Source organism: Lithobates pipiens, unplaced genomic scaffold (genome assembly GCF_037356315.1).
Source record: "Lithobates pipiens isolate NorthernLeopardFrog02 unplaced genomic scaffold, aLitPip1_a1.2 Scaffold_18, whole genome shotgun sequence".
Taxonomy (NCBI): Eukaryota; Metazoa; Chordata; class Amphibia; order Anura; family Ranidae; genus Lithobates; species Lithobates pipiens.
The window spans coordinates 573,240,381-573,258,489 of record NW_027507758.1 but is presented as its reverse complement, the minus strand read 5'-3'; the positions used below and the strand labels follow the sequence as shown (position 1 = coordinate 573,258,489).

Genomic DNA, 18,109 nt, shown 5'->3' with positions numbered 1-18,109 from the left:
TTAGCAAGAAATGTGTTTGTTTTTAAAGTGTTAGTGCACCGCTGTACTTACCTTCTAGGACAGTGATGGTGAACCTTGGCACTCCAGATGTTTTGGAACTACATTTCCCATGATGCCCATGCACTCTGCATTGTAATTGAGCATCATGGGAAATGTAGTTCTGAAACATCTGGGGTGCCAAGGTTCGCCATCACTGTTCTAGGATGCTGAACTGTCAGTGCTCTTGCAGCTAGTCCAGCAGTCTGTTGGTTTGAAATCACCACTCTTCTCCCTCCAGATGTTCCGGGATGGATCAGAGAGATGCTGATAGGTTAGCGTTGTCACAAAGAATGGTTCTGATCCATCCCGAAAGCACTGCACAAAGAAGAGGGAAAAGAGAGGGGATTTCAAATCCCTGTACTGCTGGACCAGCTGCATGGATGGACACGGATAGCTCAGCATCCCTGGAAGTGACCAGGAAGGGGAGGTTGGGGGTGGGCAGGGTGCTCGGTGTTAGTCCACCTTTACATTTGTTCTGTAAAGGCGAACAAACATTTTAAATGCAATCACCTGAATTCAATACAATGTAAGCACCTGAATTCGACTTGGAATCAGACATTCACAGTCCCTGTAAATATTACTGAAAAATCAGGCCCCCCACGCCACCACCACCACCACCACCAGACAGGGCTGTGCTGTGTGGCAGAGCTGCATTCACTTCAGGACTGGATGAGCTGAAATAAAAATCCTTTGGCATATAAAACAGCTCAGTTATATGTGTTTCATTGATTTATTTAGCAGATTTCCTGGAGTGCAGCGTTAAATATAAGTTATGTTCTAGCATGATTTATTTTGTATGTGTAACAGTGATGAATAGGATTCTGTAGAATTGCCAGCTGCCTATTAGCAAGCAGAGGACCCTGTCAACAATGAGGGATTATATGCCACCTTGTAAACAGGAAAAGGTCTAAAAAGGTTTGCTTCAGTATATAAATAATTCCATCACTGCTAAACTTTTATGTTTATGTTTCCAAAACAGAAATTACATCTTTCTGCCGTTGAAAGCCTATCTGGCCGACGTCCATGTCTGCAGTTTTCTTCAAATTACTCCATGGAGTGTACACAATATTGATGTTGTTCATCTTGCAGCCTGGGGAGAGAGAAACAGGAAGGTCAGGGTACATTGCATGACGTGCTGTGTAGGTTTATTGCTATGCTTTAAAGTGTTATCTAAACCCAAACACAAAAATATATGATCCTGCAGCTTACAAGCCCTTAGATGTGGAGGCTGCATTTTTTTTCAGGCCCTTTTCATCTAGTAATTAACACACTTCCTGCCCCTTTGAAGCTACACTTACTTCCCTACTGTATCCATGGATGACACACAGGCTGGGCTTCAAACCTGTCTGGCTTTGTTCAACTCTGCTGCATGGGGAGGATCTTAGTAGTTAACAGAATGAAGACACATTGGGGGTTATTTACGAAAGGCAAATCCACTTTGCACTACAAGAGCACTTGGAAGTTCAGTTGCTGTAGATCTAAGGGGGACATGCAAGGAAAATAAAAAACAGCATTTTAACTTGCACATGATTGGATGATAAAATCAGCAGAGCTTCCCCTTATTTCAGATCTTCTCCTTAGATCTACAGCAACTGCACTTCCAAGTGCACTTGTAGTGCAAAGTAGATTTACCTTTCATAAATAACCCCCATTGTGTTATGCTTTTAGCTCAGCTTACAGAAAGACACGGACGCTGCTATTCTGGCAGTAGTAACAGGTATTTTTCTGTACTTGCAGAAAATGTACGTTACTTAGCCAGAAAAATGAAAACAAATGCAGTCACCACATCTAAGAACTGGTAAGCTGCGGTATATTACATTATTGTTCTTTGGTTTAGCTACCTTTCAAGAAATCTGATAACAAGCAAAGCTTTTTCAACACGCATCACATAACAAGCACATACCTTGAATGCTATTAGCTTTTACAAGCTGCACACAGTCTGTCAGAACTTCCTTAGGAATGTCATCTATCGTCTGGCCCTGAAATATAAAAACATGTCTTACAGTTATGGTCAAGATTTGCCAGCATGTTTGCAGCCTGAAAGGATTTGGCTGGACTGTACCAGTGCTGTGGTGTGCTGACAATGTGCTGTAGTGCCCAAAGCTATAATAATGTATGTGGTTAGCCTTACCTTTTGTAGCCGAAGGTAAACATGGGCAGAGGAGAGTTTGTCTACGTGAAACCTGCAAGGACAGGCAAAGAAGCCATTAGTGTGGAGGACAAAACAGGCCCAGCAATGGACAGCAAAATTCTTTACTTAACCCCTTCCTGCCGCCTTCTCCTGGCCCTTCTAGATACCAGGAGGTGAAGGCAGGCTTTCAGGGTCATGTTACCATTGTGATTGGCTGCCGTAGTGGTCACATGGTCGGAACACTGCTGATCGATAGGATGTGCCACGTTCTCTCAGTGCAGTTTTGTGTTTATATTGGACCGCATTATATGTGGACTCTCCGTATTAAAGCCCACCCGTCGAGAGGCCACATATATGTGTGCGGCCTGTGGAAAGAGGTTAAATTAGGCCTGAACTCAAAAAAATAAAGATTTGCTATTTTTTTGGGTACCATCTAGATTTTGCAATTGTGCCTTAAAGAGGAAGTAAACCCTGATGAGTTTACTTCCTCTTTCATTCCCTGCAAAGGTAAAGCATAATGGACTACTATGCATCGCATAGTAGTCCATTATGTGTCACTTACCTGACACAGGAGCCAGCGATGTCACCGCTGTCCCCTGTAGTCCGGCGCATCCATCTTCTAGGTGGGTCTCGCCGCTCCACCGCTGTCATTCGGCGAAGCCGCGATGACGTCACTCCCGCGCATGCGCCGTAGACAGCGGTGCCTGTCTTTCGGCAAATATCTCCTAAACCGCGTAGGTTTAGGAGATATTTCTTGGACCTACAGGTAAGCCTTAATCTAGGCTTACCTGTAGGTCAAAGTTGGTTGTACAACCACTTTAACAAAACCTGTTTGCCTTTGTTTTGAATATCTCATGCAAAAGAACACTGCACTTCCTGTCCCTATCTAAATCTGTTCTGTAGCCTCTTAGCTGTATATCTGCAGTGTGACATCTAAGGTTGGGGAAAATCGGCTGAAAACGGTTAGTTTGGCAGGAACTGGCCGACTTTCAGCCCCTGTGTACGGTTCCACAAGCTTCTGTTGAACAGGAATGCTGGAAAACCAGCATCCGATCACTGCTTGCAGTCAATGGCTGCAAGAGCTGATCAGTATGCTCGGGGGGGGGAGGGGGGTCCCTGTCAGAATACAATAGCTCAGTGAGAGGAAAAATGCCACACTAATATTGATAGTTAGTACGGCAATCTGTATTTTTTTTTTTCACTTTCGGCCCGTTGGGTTGAATGAAAAAAATATATATAGCATGTACCCTGCTTAAGGCACAGCTGCTTCTGATTGCTAGTCTCAGGAGATGCAGAGTGAGATTTGGTGATGTTGCTACTCACTGTTCTTCTTGCTGGAGAGGAAGTTGTATTTGAGGATCTGCAAGACAAGGATCTCCCTGTTCTGCTTCATGCATTCTGAGGATCTGTGCTTCCTGCACCCCTCCTGCTACTTTGTCATTAGCCCACCAGTTATCAGACTGTCAGTCATTAGGGGGGCACCTGTGACATGAGGAAGCAACATCGTGCTATTTAACCACTTGACAACTGGGCAATTAATCCCCCCTCCTGCCCAGACCAATTTTCAGCACACAAATAGAGCTTTCTTTTGGTGGTATTTGATCACCTCTGGGTTTTTTTATTTTTGGCGCTATAAATGAAAAAAGACAGAACATTTTGAAAAAAAAATGAATTTTTCTTTGTTTCTGTGATAAAATTTTGCAAATTATTAATTTTTCTTCATTAATTTTGGCCACAATTTATACTGCTACATATCTTTGGTAAAAATAACCCACATTAGTGGATATTATTTGGTCTGTGTGAAGGTTAGAGAGTCTACAAGCTGTGGTGCAAATCATACAAAATTGATCACATCTAATGTACTGGTGGCCAATCCCATTTCTTGCAACCCGAACAAGCCAGGAAAGTATAAATACCCCCCAAATGACCCCTTTTTTGAAAGTAGACATTCCGAGGTATTTAGTAACAGGCATGGTGAGCTTTTTGACGTTGTCATTTTTTGCCACAATTCTTTTCAAAATGAAGATTTTTTATTTTATTGTATTTTTTTTTCCCACAAAATTGTCATTGTAATAGGTTATTTCTCATACTTGGCATGTGTATACCACAAATAATGCCCCAAAATAAATTCTGCTGCTACTCCTGAGTATTACGATACCACATGTGTGGGACTTTTCCACAGCCTGGCCACTTAGAGAGGCCCAACATGCAGGGAGCACCATCAGGTGTTCTAGGAGCATAAATTACACATCTAACTTGTTGACTACCTATTACACTTTTGAAGGCTCTGGAGCACCAGGTCAATGACACCGACGTGGCACTGATGACAGATGCCACATACACGTGGCACTGATGACACTGATACCTGGCATTGATGACACGTGACACTGATAACAGATGGCACATGACACTGACAGGTGGCACTGATGACAGATGGCACTGATACGTGGCACTGATGACAGATGGCACTAATATGTGGCACCGGGGACAGGTGGGCACTTTATTTGATTTTTTTCACTAACCGCTGCATCTCTGCAGCGGTTCATCTCTCCCTCCTCACATGCTGTCTGTGTGAGAAGGGAGAGCCGGCGATGAGAGATGATCTCATATGTGTACATATTAGATCATCTACCATTGGACATGCCGATCGCGCTGTAAACGGCCGCTGTGATTGGCTGTTTACAGCGATCTGTGACTGGCTGTGTGCACACGGCCAGCACAGAAGTTCCCCGATGCGTGCCCGCGGGCGCGCAGAGGGGAAGTAAATAGGACGTCCAGGGACGCCCTCCCGGCAGTTAGTGTCCACGCTGTAGCCGTCTGTTGGCTATAGCGCGGGAGCGCGAAGTGGTTAAAAGCAAGCCACCTTCACACAGAGACACACTGGGGAAATGATCAACTGTAGGAAAACCAATAGAAATACTACTGGAGACTAGTCCTTTGTTCTGTATCTCTATAAAGCTCATCTAAACCAAAACAACAAAATATGCATACATAATCGGTTAACCATTCCTTGGATGAGGAGCCTGCGTTAATTAACCACTTGCCGACCGCCTAACGAGGAATTTATGTCATAACTTTGACATTAAATACTGGGGTTATGGCTGCAGCTAGATGTCATAAGCTCGGTAGATTTTATTTCCCTCAGGCAGCTGACTAACTGATAAAAGTGATCCCAGTGGCGGATTCAGGATCACTTTTAGAAGTGGCAAGAGAAGTGCCCACCCTCCAGGCTTATTGATTGGTGAGCCTGGGAACCACCCGGTGTCAGCAATGTTTCTCCATAGAGATGAGCGATGGCTACCGCTCATCTCTATGTTCTTGGAGGACTAGAATGAGTTCTGGCTCTCTGGCCATGTAAAACACATACACATACAGTAACTCACAATGAGTACACCCCTCACATTTTTGTAAATATTTTATTATTTCTTTTCATGTGACAACACTGAAGAAATGACACTTTGCTACAATGTAAAGTAGTGAGTGTATAGCTTGTATAACAGTGTAAATTTGCTGTCCCATCAAAATAACACAACACACAGCCATTAATATCTAAACCACTGGCAACAAAAGTGAGTACACCTCTAAGTGAAAATGTCCAAATTGGGCCCAATTAGCCATTTTCCCTCCCCTGTGTAATGTGACTCCTTAGTGTTACAAGGCCACAGGTGTGAATGGGGAGCAGGTGTGCTATATTTGGTGTTATATATTTCCAGCACTGCCTTAACCCTCTTGGGCATGAAGTTCTCCAGAGCTTCACAGGTTGCCATTGAAGTCCTATCCACTCAATGATGACATCACTGAGCTCATGGATGTTACGGACTTTGCGTTTTTCCACCTTCCATTTGAGGATGCCCCACAGATGCTCAGTAGGGTTTAGGTCTGGAGACATGCTTGGCCAGTCCATAACCTTTACCTTCTTGGAGGTGTGTTTGGGGTCATTATGTTGGAATGTGGCCCAGTCTCCGAAGGGAAGGGATCATGCTCTGCTTCACTATGTCACAGTACATGTTGCTATTCATGGTTCCCCCAATGAACTATAGCTCCCCAGTTCCAGCAGCACTCATGCAGCCCCAGACCATGACACTCCCACCCCCATGCTTGACTGTAGGCAAAACACTCTTGTCTTTGTACTTCTAACCTGGTTGCCACCACACATGCTTGACACCATCTGAACCAAGTAAGACCACAGGACATGGTTCCAGTAATCCATGTCCTTAGGCTGCTTGTCTTCAAACTGTTTGCAGGCTTACTTGAGCATCATCTTTAGAAGAGGCTTGCTTCTGGGACAACCACGCAGACCAATTCGATGCAGTGTGTGGCATATGGTCTGAGCACTGACAGGCTGACTCTCCACCCAGTCAACCTCTGCAGCAATGCTGGCAGCACTCATACATCTATTTCCCAAAGACAACCTCTGGATATGATACCGAGCACGTGCACTCAACTTCTTTGGTTGGCCATGGTGAGGCCTGTTCTGGGTGGTACCTGTCCTGTTAAACCGCTGTATGGTCTTGGACACCGTGCTGCAGCTCAGTTTCAGGGTCTTGGCAATCTTCTTATAGCCTAGGCCATCTTCATGTAGAGCAACAATTCTTTTTTTTTTTTAAAGATCCTCAGCGAGTTCTTTGCCATGAGGTGCCATGTTGAACTTCCAGTAACCAATATGAGAGAGAGAGCGATAACACCAAATTTAACACACCTGCTCCCCATTCACACCTGAGACCTTGTAACACTATTGAGTCACATGACACCGGGAAGGGAAAATGGCAAATTGGGCCCAATTTGGACATTTTCACTTAGGGGTGTACTCACTTTTGTTTCTGGCGGTTTACATTAATGGCTGTGTGTTCAGTGTTATATATATATATAAATAAATGTAAGCTCTCCTCTACATACCATATATCCTCTGGCCAGCCATACTTTATAAGATCTTCATCTTTAAGAGAAAGAAAAAGAAAATATTATCTGAGACATGTCTGTAAGTGATAGTCACATAGAAGGGATTTTTCATGAGTAGTTAGAGATGCCAAAAGTGCCAAAGGGCCTTGTATAATCCAACAAAATTAAATGAATGGGATGCAAAATTGTACGGTACTGAATCGCAGAGGAACATAAAGCGTGTTCTCGTGCAATGCAGGTGCAACGAAATGTTTGTCACACAATTTTGTAGATTTACGAGTCTTAAAAATTTATATCTGCACAAAATTTTAAAAAAAAATGCAACTCTGTCCATTAGCAACATTGACAACTTACTTTCAAATTTGTCTTTTCCCATATATATTGTATACAGAGGAGACACAACTGCAGAAGACATAAAAGAAAATGTTATCAGTATAGCTCAGAACAAGTCATTTTATTGTAACATTCTTTCCAGCACAACTATCAATTCACTGCATTGGGGCTTAGTGGTTAGTGCTTCTGCCATCAGCACTTGGGTCCTTCGTTCTAATCTAAGCCAAGATACTATCTGCATGTTCTCCCTGTGCTTACATTGGTTTCCTACAGGTACTCTGGCTTCCATAGACTTGCTGGTAGGTTATTACAGAAATCAGGGTCACGCTGATGACGTCTCAGAATGAGAGAGCAACCTTGCACCCGTCATTTTACTATACGGCAGGCGGGAGGTGGTTATAGGACAACTAAAAGGCAATACTGGTTTTTTTTCACATTCTGCCATCTGTGTCCCATTGGGGAGATTTTGATTCACTTCGTGTCCCATAGCCAAACCAGAAAGTGAGAGGAAATCCCTGATGATCACCAGAACTAGTGTCCCTATTGGAAATATTTCCTCTCTACTCCTGTTCTTATGACAACACAAAATATTTTTAATCTTGGTCATTTTCTTTTAATCACGGTGATAACAGTATACGTAACAAATAGAGAGGGTGAATCTCCCAGGGACACAGACAGCAATATGAACTGACAGGTGTTCTAATCCCCCCCCCCCCAAAAAGAGAAAAAAAAAGTTTTACTTTAACCACATCAATATCGAGCCAATTCTGACACTTCTCTAATACACATAAAATTCTCCTTTTTTTTTGCTAGAAAATTACTTAGAACCCCCAATCATTATATATATATATTTTTTTAAACAAAGCCCCATGAGAATAAAATAGTGGGTGTTGCAATTTTTTTTAAGTCAAACCGTTTTCAAACACAATTTTTTGGGAAAAAATACACTTTTATGAATAGGAAAAAACCCAAAACAAAACAGTAAAGTTAGCTCAATTTTTTTGTATAATGTGAAAGATGATGATACCTAGCATGTCATGCTTTAAAATTGCGCATGCTCATGGAATGACGACAAACTACTGTACTTTAAATTATCCATAGGCAACGCTTTAAAAGCCTTTGCAGGTAACCAGTTTAGATTTACACAGGAGGTCTGGTACACTCGCTCTGATGTTAAGTGTGTTGCGATCACTGTTTAAATATGCGTGTGGCACTGACGTATACGTACGCCAGTAAGCACATGGTGGCAGGTGCCCCCTGATGTTTTTTTTTTTAATTATCACTTTTATTGCTGTCAAAAGGGATGTAAACATCCCTTTTGAAGGCAATAGCAATGAAGGGTACTCTTTATGGAGAGGTTGGAGGTCTATTAGAGCCCCCCCCCCCCCATTTTTCGTTTGGACTCCAATGGAGCTGATCAGACACAGATCAGGTGCTTCGCTGGCCGCTATGAGACCAGTACATAAAAAGCCGGAAGCGTAATTGATGAAATAGTCATTGCTTACCATTTCTGACATCACACAGTGGGAGGAACAGCTTCAGTGCCTCTCATGTGCCGCTAGCCACATCGATATCGGGCTTCCAGATTGTTCGGGAGAGCCCAGTAATGACTGCGGGAGGGGGGCTACATCTCCAACCATCTGCAGACCTGCAAATATCACCCAAATCGTCCGCTCTGCTCCTCCCAAGACCTCCTTCTCTCTAGCTCCCTTGTTATCCCCCCCCCCAACCCCATGCTTGCCTCCAGGACTTCTCCAGAGCCTCTCCTATCCTCTGGAACTCCCCACCCCAGTATGTATAGTCAGCTCCTACCCTATCCGCATTTAGGCGATCCCTGAAAACTCAGTTATTTAGGGAAGCCTACCCCACCTCCACCTAAGAACTGTACTCGAGACATCTCCATCAGATCAACCTGCACAGCTATTACCTTTTGCACCACCTCCCCCTCCCTTTATATCGTAAGCTCAATGAGCAGGGCCCTCTTGTATAATGTCATTTTTATGTATATTTATATAATTTATATGTAAATTATAAAAAGGTGGATAATGAGCAGTAATACTTCCATGGCACAAACGATGATTTTGCATTTACATATGAGCTTTCCACTAAAAGCAAGTGTACAGTAAATAAATGCTATTTCAATGCCGACATTACCATTGCTAGTAAAGTAGAATACCATAGCGACTCCCTGAGTGAATGATGCAAACGAATTGCAGTTCTCTCCCCTGCAGTGTACAGGGAGCCAGATAATCCAAAAGTCTGTAAAAAATAAATAAAAATTGTTTTATTAATGGTCACTTTTACTGATATAAAAGTTTTAATAAACAATTACATGGGTGGGTTAAAGAAAGCAATGCAACTGAAAGAAATGGAACAAGCATGTAGCCAGTGAAGTGTCTGCACACCTGACAGGCATAATAAGTCCTGGGTGATCGAGTTTCTATACTAATAAAGTATACATGAGGATTGGCCTTGGAGTTGCGATGTCTATGGCAAGCTACAGCTGAACACTGTACAGAGTGCTACGGGCATTAAGGGCCCTTTACATTCAGGGAGGAAGGTGTGGAATGCAGAAGAACTAAGTTCCAGACTTTTGTCCCTGACTACATGGGGCCTAAATGCTGGTAGCACTCATTATAGAGTTCAGTCGCAGCCTGCCATAGACTTTGAACGGCTGCCTGCAGTGGGGCTGAATGCTTCACCTGTCTCTCCACTAAAACACTGGAAGTGACACGCTGCACCTAGACAGCCTTGTGTGCAAGAGGCTTTAATGGTCACATGTTTTATGTATTCAGAATACTTTATTAATCCCAAGGGGGAAATTATTGAATGTATATTTTGTATTTTTTTTTTTAATTGAACTTTTATGATCATTTTGTTGTCAGTTGGCATTTTTAAAGTGGTTTTATACTCCCAATGAGGAAGTTGTACCTATAGGTAAGCCTTATTATAGGCTTACATATAGGTACTGTAAATATCTCCTAAACATGCGCCGTTTAGGAGATATTTACCTTGTAGTGCGCTGATGACGCGCATGCATGCGCTAGTGGCGCCACACAAATCTGGCCAGTCACAGAGTCACAGGTGGTCCGGAAGCAGTTAACCACTTGAATACCAGGCACTTATACACCTTCCAGCCCAGACCAATTTTCAGCTTTCTGCGCTGTCGCACTTTGAATGACAATTGCGTGGTCATGCTAAACTGTACCCAAACTATATTTTTATAATTTTGTTCCCACAAATAGATTTCTTTTGGTGGTATTTGATCACCTCTGGGATTTTTATTTTCTGCTAAACAAAAAAAAAAAAAAAAGAAAAATACTTTTTTTTGTTTCTGTTACAAAACTTTGTAAATAAGTAAATTTTCACCTTCACTGATAAGGCTGCACTGACGGGCACTGATGAGGTGGCACCAATATGCAGCACTGATGGGTACATATAGGTGGCACTGATAGGTGGCACGGATGGACCCTAATGGGTGGCACGGATGGACCCTAATGGGTGGTACTAATGGATGCCCCCCCCCCCCCCCGTCAGAGGAGCAGCCAATCGGCTCTCCTCTACTCACATCAGACAGACCCAAGTGAGGAAAAGCCAATCAACGGCTCTTCCTGTTTAAATCGTGATCAGCCGTGATTGGACACGGCTGATTACATGGTAGAGAGTTTCCGTCAGAAACTCTTTACCTAGATCGGCATTGCAGTGTGTCAATATGACACGCCACAACAACGACGGGCGCGCAGCGGCTTGATATCCCAGAGATGTCATATGACGTCCGGTCAGGATATCGCTTTGCCGATGTCATTTTGCTATATGCATAGCTCCCAACTCTCCCTGATTTTGTGCAATGTCCCCCTTTCCCCTCATTTGTCCCCCATTTTGGTCTGATATATATATACAGTTTTATATAAAATGCACTTTTATCTTTCAGTGTTTCCCAGTGCTAAACCTTTCATCCAAATTATAAATTGCTGCATTTTAAATGATGATGCAAACTTGAAAAGCCAATATAAAGGAATAGTAATTGTAGAAAAAAAAAGTCCCTTGGGGATCTAATTAACCTTTTTTTGGTTAATTCTCCTTTAACCAGTTGCCGACCGCCGCACGACGATGTACGTCGACAGCATGGCACGGGCAGGCATATGGGCGTACATGTACGTCCCTTGCATCCCGCGGGTCGGGGGCCCGATCGGGCCCCCGCCCGGTGCCTGCGGCGGTCGGTTTTCGTCCAGGAGCGATCCGGGACGAGGGGGCGGCCATTCATTCATGGCCACCCCCTCGCGATCGCTCCCGACGAATAGAAATCCCCCGTGACATCACTTCCTCTCCTGTAATGTAAACACAGGAGAGGAAGTGATGTATTCTCTCCTCCGTGTCAGTATTTTTCGTTCCGACACGGAGGAGAGCGGATCGGTGAGTTGCACCAACACTCTACACACACAGTAGAACATGCCAGGCACACTCACACCCCCCCGATCACCCCCCCCCAATTACCCCTGCCCCCCAGTCACAGTGACACCAATGTCATTTTTTTTTTTTTTTTTTTGCATTGGTGTCATTTGTGACTGTAATAACTGTTAGGGCAGTTAGGGTTAGCCCCCTTTAGTTCTAATGTACCCCCCTAACCCCCCCAATAAAGGTTTAACCCCGTGATCACCCCCCGTCGCCAGTGTCACTAAGGCTGGGTTCACATTGCAGCGGTTTATGAGAACGAATGTGATTCGTACCGCACTGCAGTGCAAATCACATCCGATCTCTGTGCGATTCGAGTTCAGCCATTCGCCGCACCCGCCGCAAATTCGCACGGGACCCTTTTTTTGGCCCGCAGCAGAATCGGATCGCATGGGTGTTCACACCATGCGATCCGAGTTTGCAGATCGCACTGCGATATGCGAACTGATCTGGGGGTGTCAGTAACATTTCACTGACACTCCCAGCAGTTCGCATAGGGCAGTGTGAACTGCCGCCGGGAGGCATGCGATGCGGGAACCCGCCGCGGATTCGCGGCGTTTCCGCATCGCTCCAGTGTGAACCCAGCCTAATAAGCGATCATTTTTCTGATCGCCGTATTAGTGTCACAGGTGACGCTAGTTAGGCAGGTAGGTATTTAGGTTCGCCGCAGCTTTTTATAGCGCCAGGGACCCCCATATACTACCGCATAAAGCCCCCTGATTGCCCCCTAGTTAACCCTTTCACCAGTGATCACCATATAACTGTTACAGGTGACGCTGGTTTGTTAGTTATTTTTTTATAGTTTCAGGGCACCCGCCATTTATTACCTAATAAAGGTTTAACCCCCTGATCACCCGGCGGGTGTCATTTGTGACTAATAACTGTTAGGGCAGTTAGGGTTAGCCCCCTTTAGTTCTAAGGAACCCCCCTAACCCCCCCAATAAAGGTTTAACCCCGTGATCACCCCCCGTCGCCAGTGTCACTAAGGCTGGGTTCACATTGCAGCGGTTTATGAGAACGGATGTGATTCGCACCGCACTGCAGTGCAAATCACATCCGATCTCTGTGCGATTCGAGTTCAGCTATACAGATAGTATGGCTGAATTCGTGTCGCACCCGCCGCAAACTCGCACGGGACCCTTTTTTTGGTCCGCAGCAGAATCGGATCGCATGGGTGTTCACACCATGCGATCCAAGTTTGCAGATCGCACTGCGATATGCGAACTGATCTGGGGGTGTCATTAACATTTCACTGACACTCCCAGCAGTTCGCATAGGGCAGTGTGAACTGCCGCCGGGAGGCATGCGATGCGGGAACCCGCCGCGGATTCGCGGCGTTTCCGCATCGCTCCAGTGTGAACCCAGCCTAATAAGCGATTATTTTTCTGATCGCCGTATTAGTGTCACAGGTGACGCTAGTTAGGCAGGTAGGTATTTAGGTTCGCCGCAGCTTTTTATAGCGCCAGGGACCCCCATATACTACCGCATAAAGCCCCCTGATTGCCCCCTAGTTAACCCTTTCACCAGTGATCACCATATAACTGTTACAGGTGACGCTGGTTGGTTAGTTATTTTTTTATAGTTTCAGGGCACCCGCCATTTATTACCTAGTCTCACTAGTGTACCCCTAAATTTAGGGGTGTCTACTTTCCAAAATGGGGTCATTTGGGGGGGGTTTGTGCCATCTTGGCATTTTATGGCCTTCAAAACTGTAACGCCCTTAGAAAGCCTGAAGGCGGTGCTTGGTTTTCGGGGCCCCGTACGCGGCTAGGCTCCCAAAAAGTCCCACATATGTGGTATCCCCGTACTCAGGAGAAGCAGCAGAATTTATTTTGGGGTGTCATTTCACATACGCCCATAGCATGTGTGAGCAATATATCATTTAGTGACAACTTTGTGTAAAAAAAAAAAAAATATTTTTTTTTTTGTCATTATTCAATCGCTTGAGGCAAAAAAAGTACCAGTTACTTACCGGTAACTGTCTTTCTGGGAAATCTTCCAGGACGGCACACCTGAGAGATGAGAGGCTCCTCCCTACAGGAAACACAATCAATCGACAGCTGTTTTAAGTCCCCACCCTTCCCCTTGATCCTCAGTTTGTAGAGAAGTAACTCCTGAACCAGGTTCACAAGGGAAATCATTCCTCATAGGTACTCACCTTCTAGTGTTCTAGAATTTTCCCTCCTCCAACGGGCGGGAAGTAGGCCTGCCGTCCTGGAAGATTTCCCAGAAAGACAGTTACCGGTAAGTAACTGGTACTTTTCTCAAGTCATCTTCCAGGACAGCACACCTGAGAGGATAAACAAGTACCTCAGGCCTACCTTAGGGTGGGGCCACTGCAAAACCCTCTTGGCGAACCTTGGCTCTGCAGTGAGCTTTACCTCCATTCCATACGCTCATATGCTTGATGAAGGCATCTTAGCTGGATCATGCGGCTGATCTGCAGGTCTGCTCCACAGATGTTCCTGCCTTTTCCGCTTCAGATGCAGTATCTAGGTGAAATGGGCTCTTAAAAATGGAATCAGAAAACATGTTAAACTTGTAGGTTAGCAATGTTGCCTATCTCACACATCTAACAACCATGGCCCATTATGCCTGTAGGTGCTACTTAGAACCACTAAAAAGATAAATAAGAGACCTGTGTAAGACAAGGACACTACATTAATCAATAAGAGGGCCTGTCTTAACACTATCCTGTTGAGGGAAATAAAACTGCTTCCTTTTTATCTTTATGTCAGCAAAAGACTAAAGGGAAGCCTACTTAAGGGAAATAGATTAACAGAAGCTTGAACCCTGGGTTTAAGGCACGCCCAATCTATGTCCTTACTTACGCCTGAGAGCCTTCTTCAGGAGATTAAAGTCCCTAGCAGGAGTAGACTACCCATATTGCTATGTCTAGTTTTGCTAAAAGGGCAAAATGAAGGCCATGCACCGAGCCGAAACCTATTCGATCGGGTATACATCTTTATACTTCATCCTTAGGCCCTAATACTCCTCTGAACAGAACTCTCCAAGTTCTTACTAAACAGGGCGAATCATTATCCCCTTCCTCCAGTGTCCCATAACCCTACAGGGCTTCAACCCTAGGAAATGGTTCTGGCATCCCTGAATGCAAGTGGTCAAGGTTTTCTGACATGTGACAGCTGCAGCCTGAACTCCTGGCCCCTCCATGGAAAAGAAGGCTGAAATACAAAAAGGTGATACATGCATTATTAATATCACAAATAAAATGATCATAGATTGTGGGCACGGCACAATAGATTTAGACAGAAAGGACACAAGCATAGACAACAATGTTGTGTGCCTGAGTGTGACTAGCTAAACCAATATATCAAATATGGGAAGAGACCCAAATCTGAACCTCAACGTAGACAAACAGTCCTCATAGTCTGGTTTTCTGATGTGCTGCCAAGACGTAAAAACATTAAGACTCAAGCAAACCCTAAATGCTGCGTATTTCTTTAGTGCAGCTAGCTAGGTCATAACTGATATATAAATACGGAAAGGACAGGAACCCCCTTTACTGTTGTGCTTTACCTATGTACAGCAAAACAAGGCTATAAAGACAGAAAGACCCAAACTTCTATGTTGTGTATTTCTGACAAACCACCACAGTTATAAGATTAATATGAACACCAACTCCCGTGTTGTGCATTTCTGCTATGCCACAGGGAAAAATATGGAACACAAGACAATCCTTTCTGTCATGCACTTCTGTAGTGTAGTTCAGATAGAACCAACACTGAGAAAGGACACAAGCAACCTGCAGCATTGTGTTTTTCTGAAACAGAAAGCACCAACAAGCTTCAATCTTGAGTATTTCTGCTGTGCAACAACATAAAAGCAGACACTGAGGAAAAAGACAGACAGCCTTTACAGCTGCAATCTTTCTGGTCTGCTGCAAAATAAAACAATAACGTCATGATGAGTATTCCTGCTGTGTAGCAAAACCTCAATCAGAAGGGACAGATAAGTTTAGGGTTCCCACACCCGTGCGACCCAACCTGCGACTTGGGACTGCAAGACGCATGAGAAGTCATATACTATGGCTTCCAATGGGTACCATTTGTGTCTGTGCGACACCAGCAGTCCCTGATTCCTGGATCCACAGACCTCAAGATTACACAGGTCGCAGGGAAAAAAAAAAAACAAATAGCAATTTTCAGGTCGAATAAGTAAGGGGTCCCCAATGCTGTGAGTCCCTGGAGGATTGCAGCCAACAAACCCCTGCTGTGTATCCCTAAGATGCAGAAAGGTAGATCCATGAGAAACACTGCTTAGCCTGATATACAAACGATAAGGCAGTAAATATAGGACATACAGGACACAAACATTCAATCTTTGTGTATGTCTGATGTGCAACAATATAACAATTCTGAATAGAGATAGCACATCCATATTGAAGCGATTTGGCCTTGCGACTCAACATGTCAAATCGCATGGCTAAAATCAGCACAACACCACTTTGTGGTGCTACATGGATTACCAAAGGCAGTATATGTACTACACCTGGCAGGGGTTCAATTTGTATTTCTACTAAGTAGCCCAACAAATTCGAACCATCAATTTTCACTGCTGCCTTTCTGATAAGGCAGTAATACAGGACACAAAACCTCACAGACCTTAATGCTGTATAAATCTGATGTGCAACAATAAAACACTATGAATAGAGATAGCACATCCATATTGAAATGATTTGTCATGCGACTCAACATGTCAAATCGCATGTTTAAACTCGGCAGCCATTGCTGTTAATAGCACTGTCTGAATCAGCACAGCGCCACGCAAATCAGGACCATCAGACTTCACTGCTGCCTTTCTGATAAGTAACCAACAAGGCAGTAAAACAGGACACAAAGCCCCACAGACAGACCTCAATCTTGTGTATGTCTGATGTGCAGCAATATAACCATTATGAGCAGAGATGTCACCAGACTCAATGATGTGCATTTCTGCTGTGCAACACAAAACCAGAAAGTACAGACCACCTTCACTGTTGTATTCTTCTGATCTGTAGCCAAACAAAGCAGTACCTTTAGTATATAAAGGACAGAAAACAAGCTTCAGTGCAGTGCATTTCTGATGTACAGCAATATAGTCCTTATTAAGCAGAGATGTCACAAATCTCAATGTGTATTTCTGCTGTGCCACAAAAACATCCCAGCAAGCACAAACCTTCACTACTGAGGTCTACTGGTGTGCAGCCAATGAGGAGTCATGGTCTATCCCTTTATGAAATAACCAACAGGCAATTTATTTCATAGGCATAGCCTGGGCTGTAGATACTAAACCTTCACCACCAGAGAAGGAACAGATCCTAAAATGGTTGGACACCCTACTATTAGTAGTAGTTGTTGTCCTACCTTACCTCCATAGACTGAGCAAACGCTAGCCAGCACATATCCAGGTGGTGCTGATTAGCAACTAAAGTCTCAATGAGCCCAGCCCTAGAGACCAATTTAAGACCTCTCTAGAAGAGGTGGTTACCAGTTTAGCCTGGGAGGTAAATAGCTATTTGCAGGCTTCAAGCAATCAATTATGTAGCTCTTGCATAGGTTTGCACAGAAAATCCTCAATTAAAAGGATGTAGGGAGCGATCTATGGTGAATCGCCTTTAGATCTGCCACTGAGTGGATTGTAGCCCAAACCAATAAAAAAAGTTTCTTCTTACCTCCTACACTATAATATAAACACAGTGTAAAGGTGGAGTGGGAGGTTGGAGCTTATGAAAGTTAACTATAGCAGGCAACCCCCAAAAGGAGGATCTGTGACAAGAGAACCCCTACTGTGCCACACAGTAGCTTGGTCTCTGCCCATCCTTGAATGTTAGGTCAGCTTTTAAACATTGTGAAGCAACTTCAGATTCCTAGCAGCTGGGCTAATAGGGCCGGTAACCTAGTGCACCTGCTGACCAGGGGAGCTTCTGAATCCACCAACCACTGCCCAATTAATAACCTGTTCAGTGGTATACCTGGCCTGTAAGTAACTTTGTATCTACCAGGTCCCCTCTGTACGCTATATTCATCCCTACTAAATGTACCACAACTGGGCATGTAGGGAGAGGCTGGCAACCTACTGCTGCGATAACCACAGTGTCTCTGCTGTAAGAGGGAGCTGTGGCTGGTGGTTTTAGCAGTGGTAGCGTCTGCGCTATTTGTATCCCGACCCCAAGTTCTGCACTGCACCAGTCAGTATATACAGGGGGAAGGGGGAGCAATGGCCTACCTACCTCTTTCTCATCTGAGGTGGTTTAGG

The 18,109-nt window shown here is 44.3% G+C and overlaps 1 protein-coding gene across 2 annotated transcripts in view; it reads right to left on the bottom strand.

Annotated features, from left to right (window-relative positions):
- Nucleotides 1-18,109, bottom strand: part of CCDC25 (coiled-coil domain containing 25) — a 38,022-nt gene that overhangs the window by 16,619 nt on the left and 3,294 nt on the right. For both annotated transcript variants that reach the window (XM_077489039.1, XM_077489040.1), the window contains exons 2-7: nucleotides 9,557-9,661; nucleotides 7,424-7,471; nucleotides 7,067-7,106; nucleotides 2,171-2,222; nucleotides 1,943-2,018; nucleotides 1,026-1,129 (exon numbers count right to left, since the gene is read on the bottom strand). In XM_077489039.1, the coding sequence (XP_077345165.1) occupies nucleotides 1,026-1,129; nucleotides 1,943-2,018; nucleotides 2,171-2,222; nucleotides 7,067-7,106; nucleotides 7,424-7,471; nucleotides 9,557-9,581 (345 nt within the window). In that variant the 5' untranslated portion in view covers nucleotides 9,582-9,661. The remainder of the gene's footprint in view (nucleotides 1-1,025; nucleotides 1,130-1,942; nucleotides 2,019-2,170; nucleotides 2,223-7,066; nucleotides 7,107-7,423; nucleotides 7,472-9,556; nucleotides 9,662-18,109) is intronic.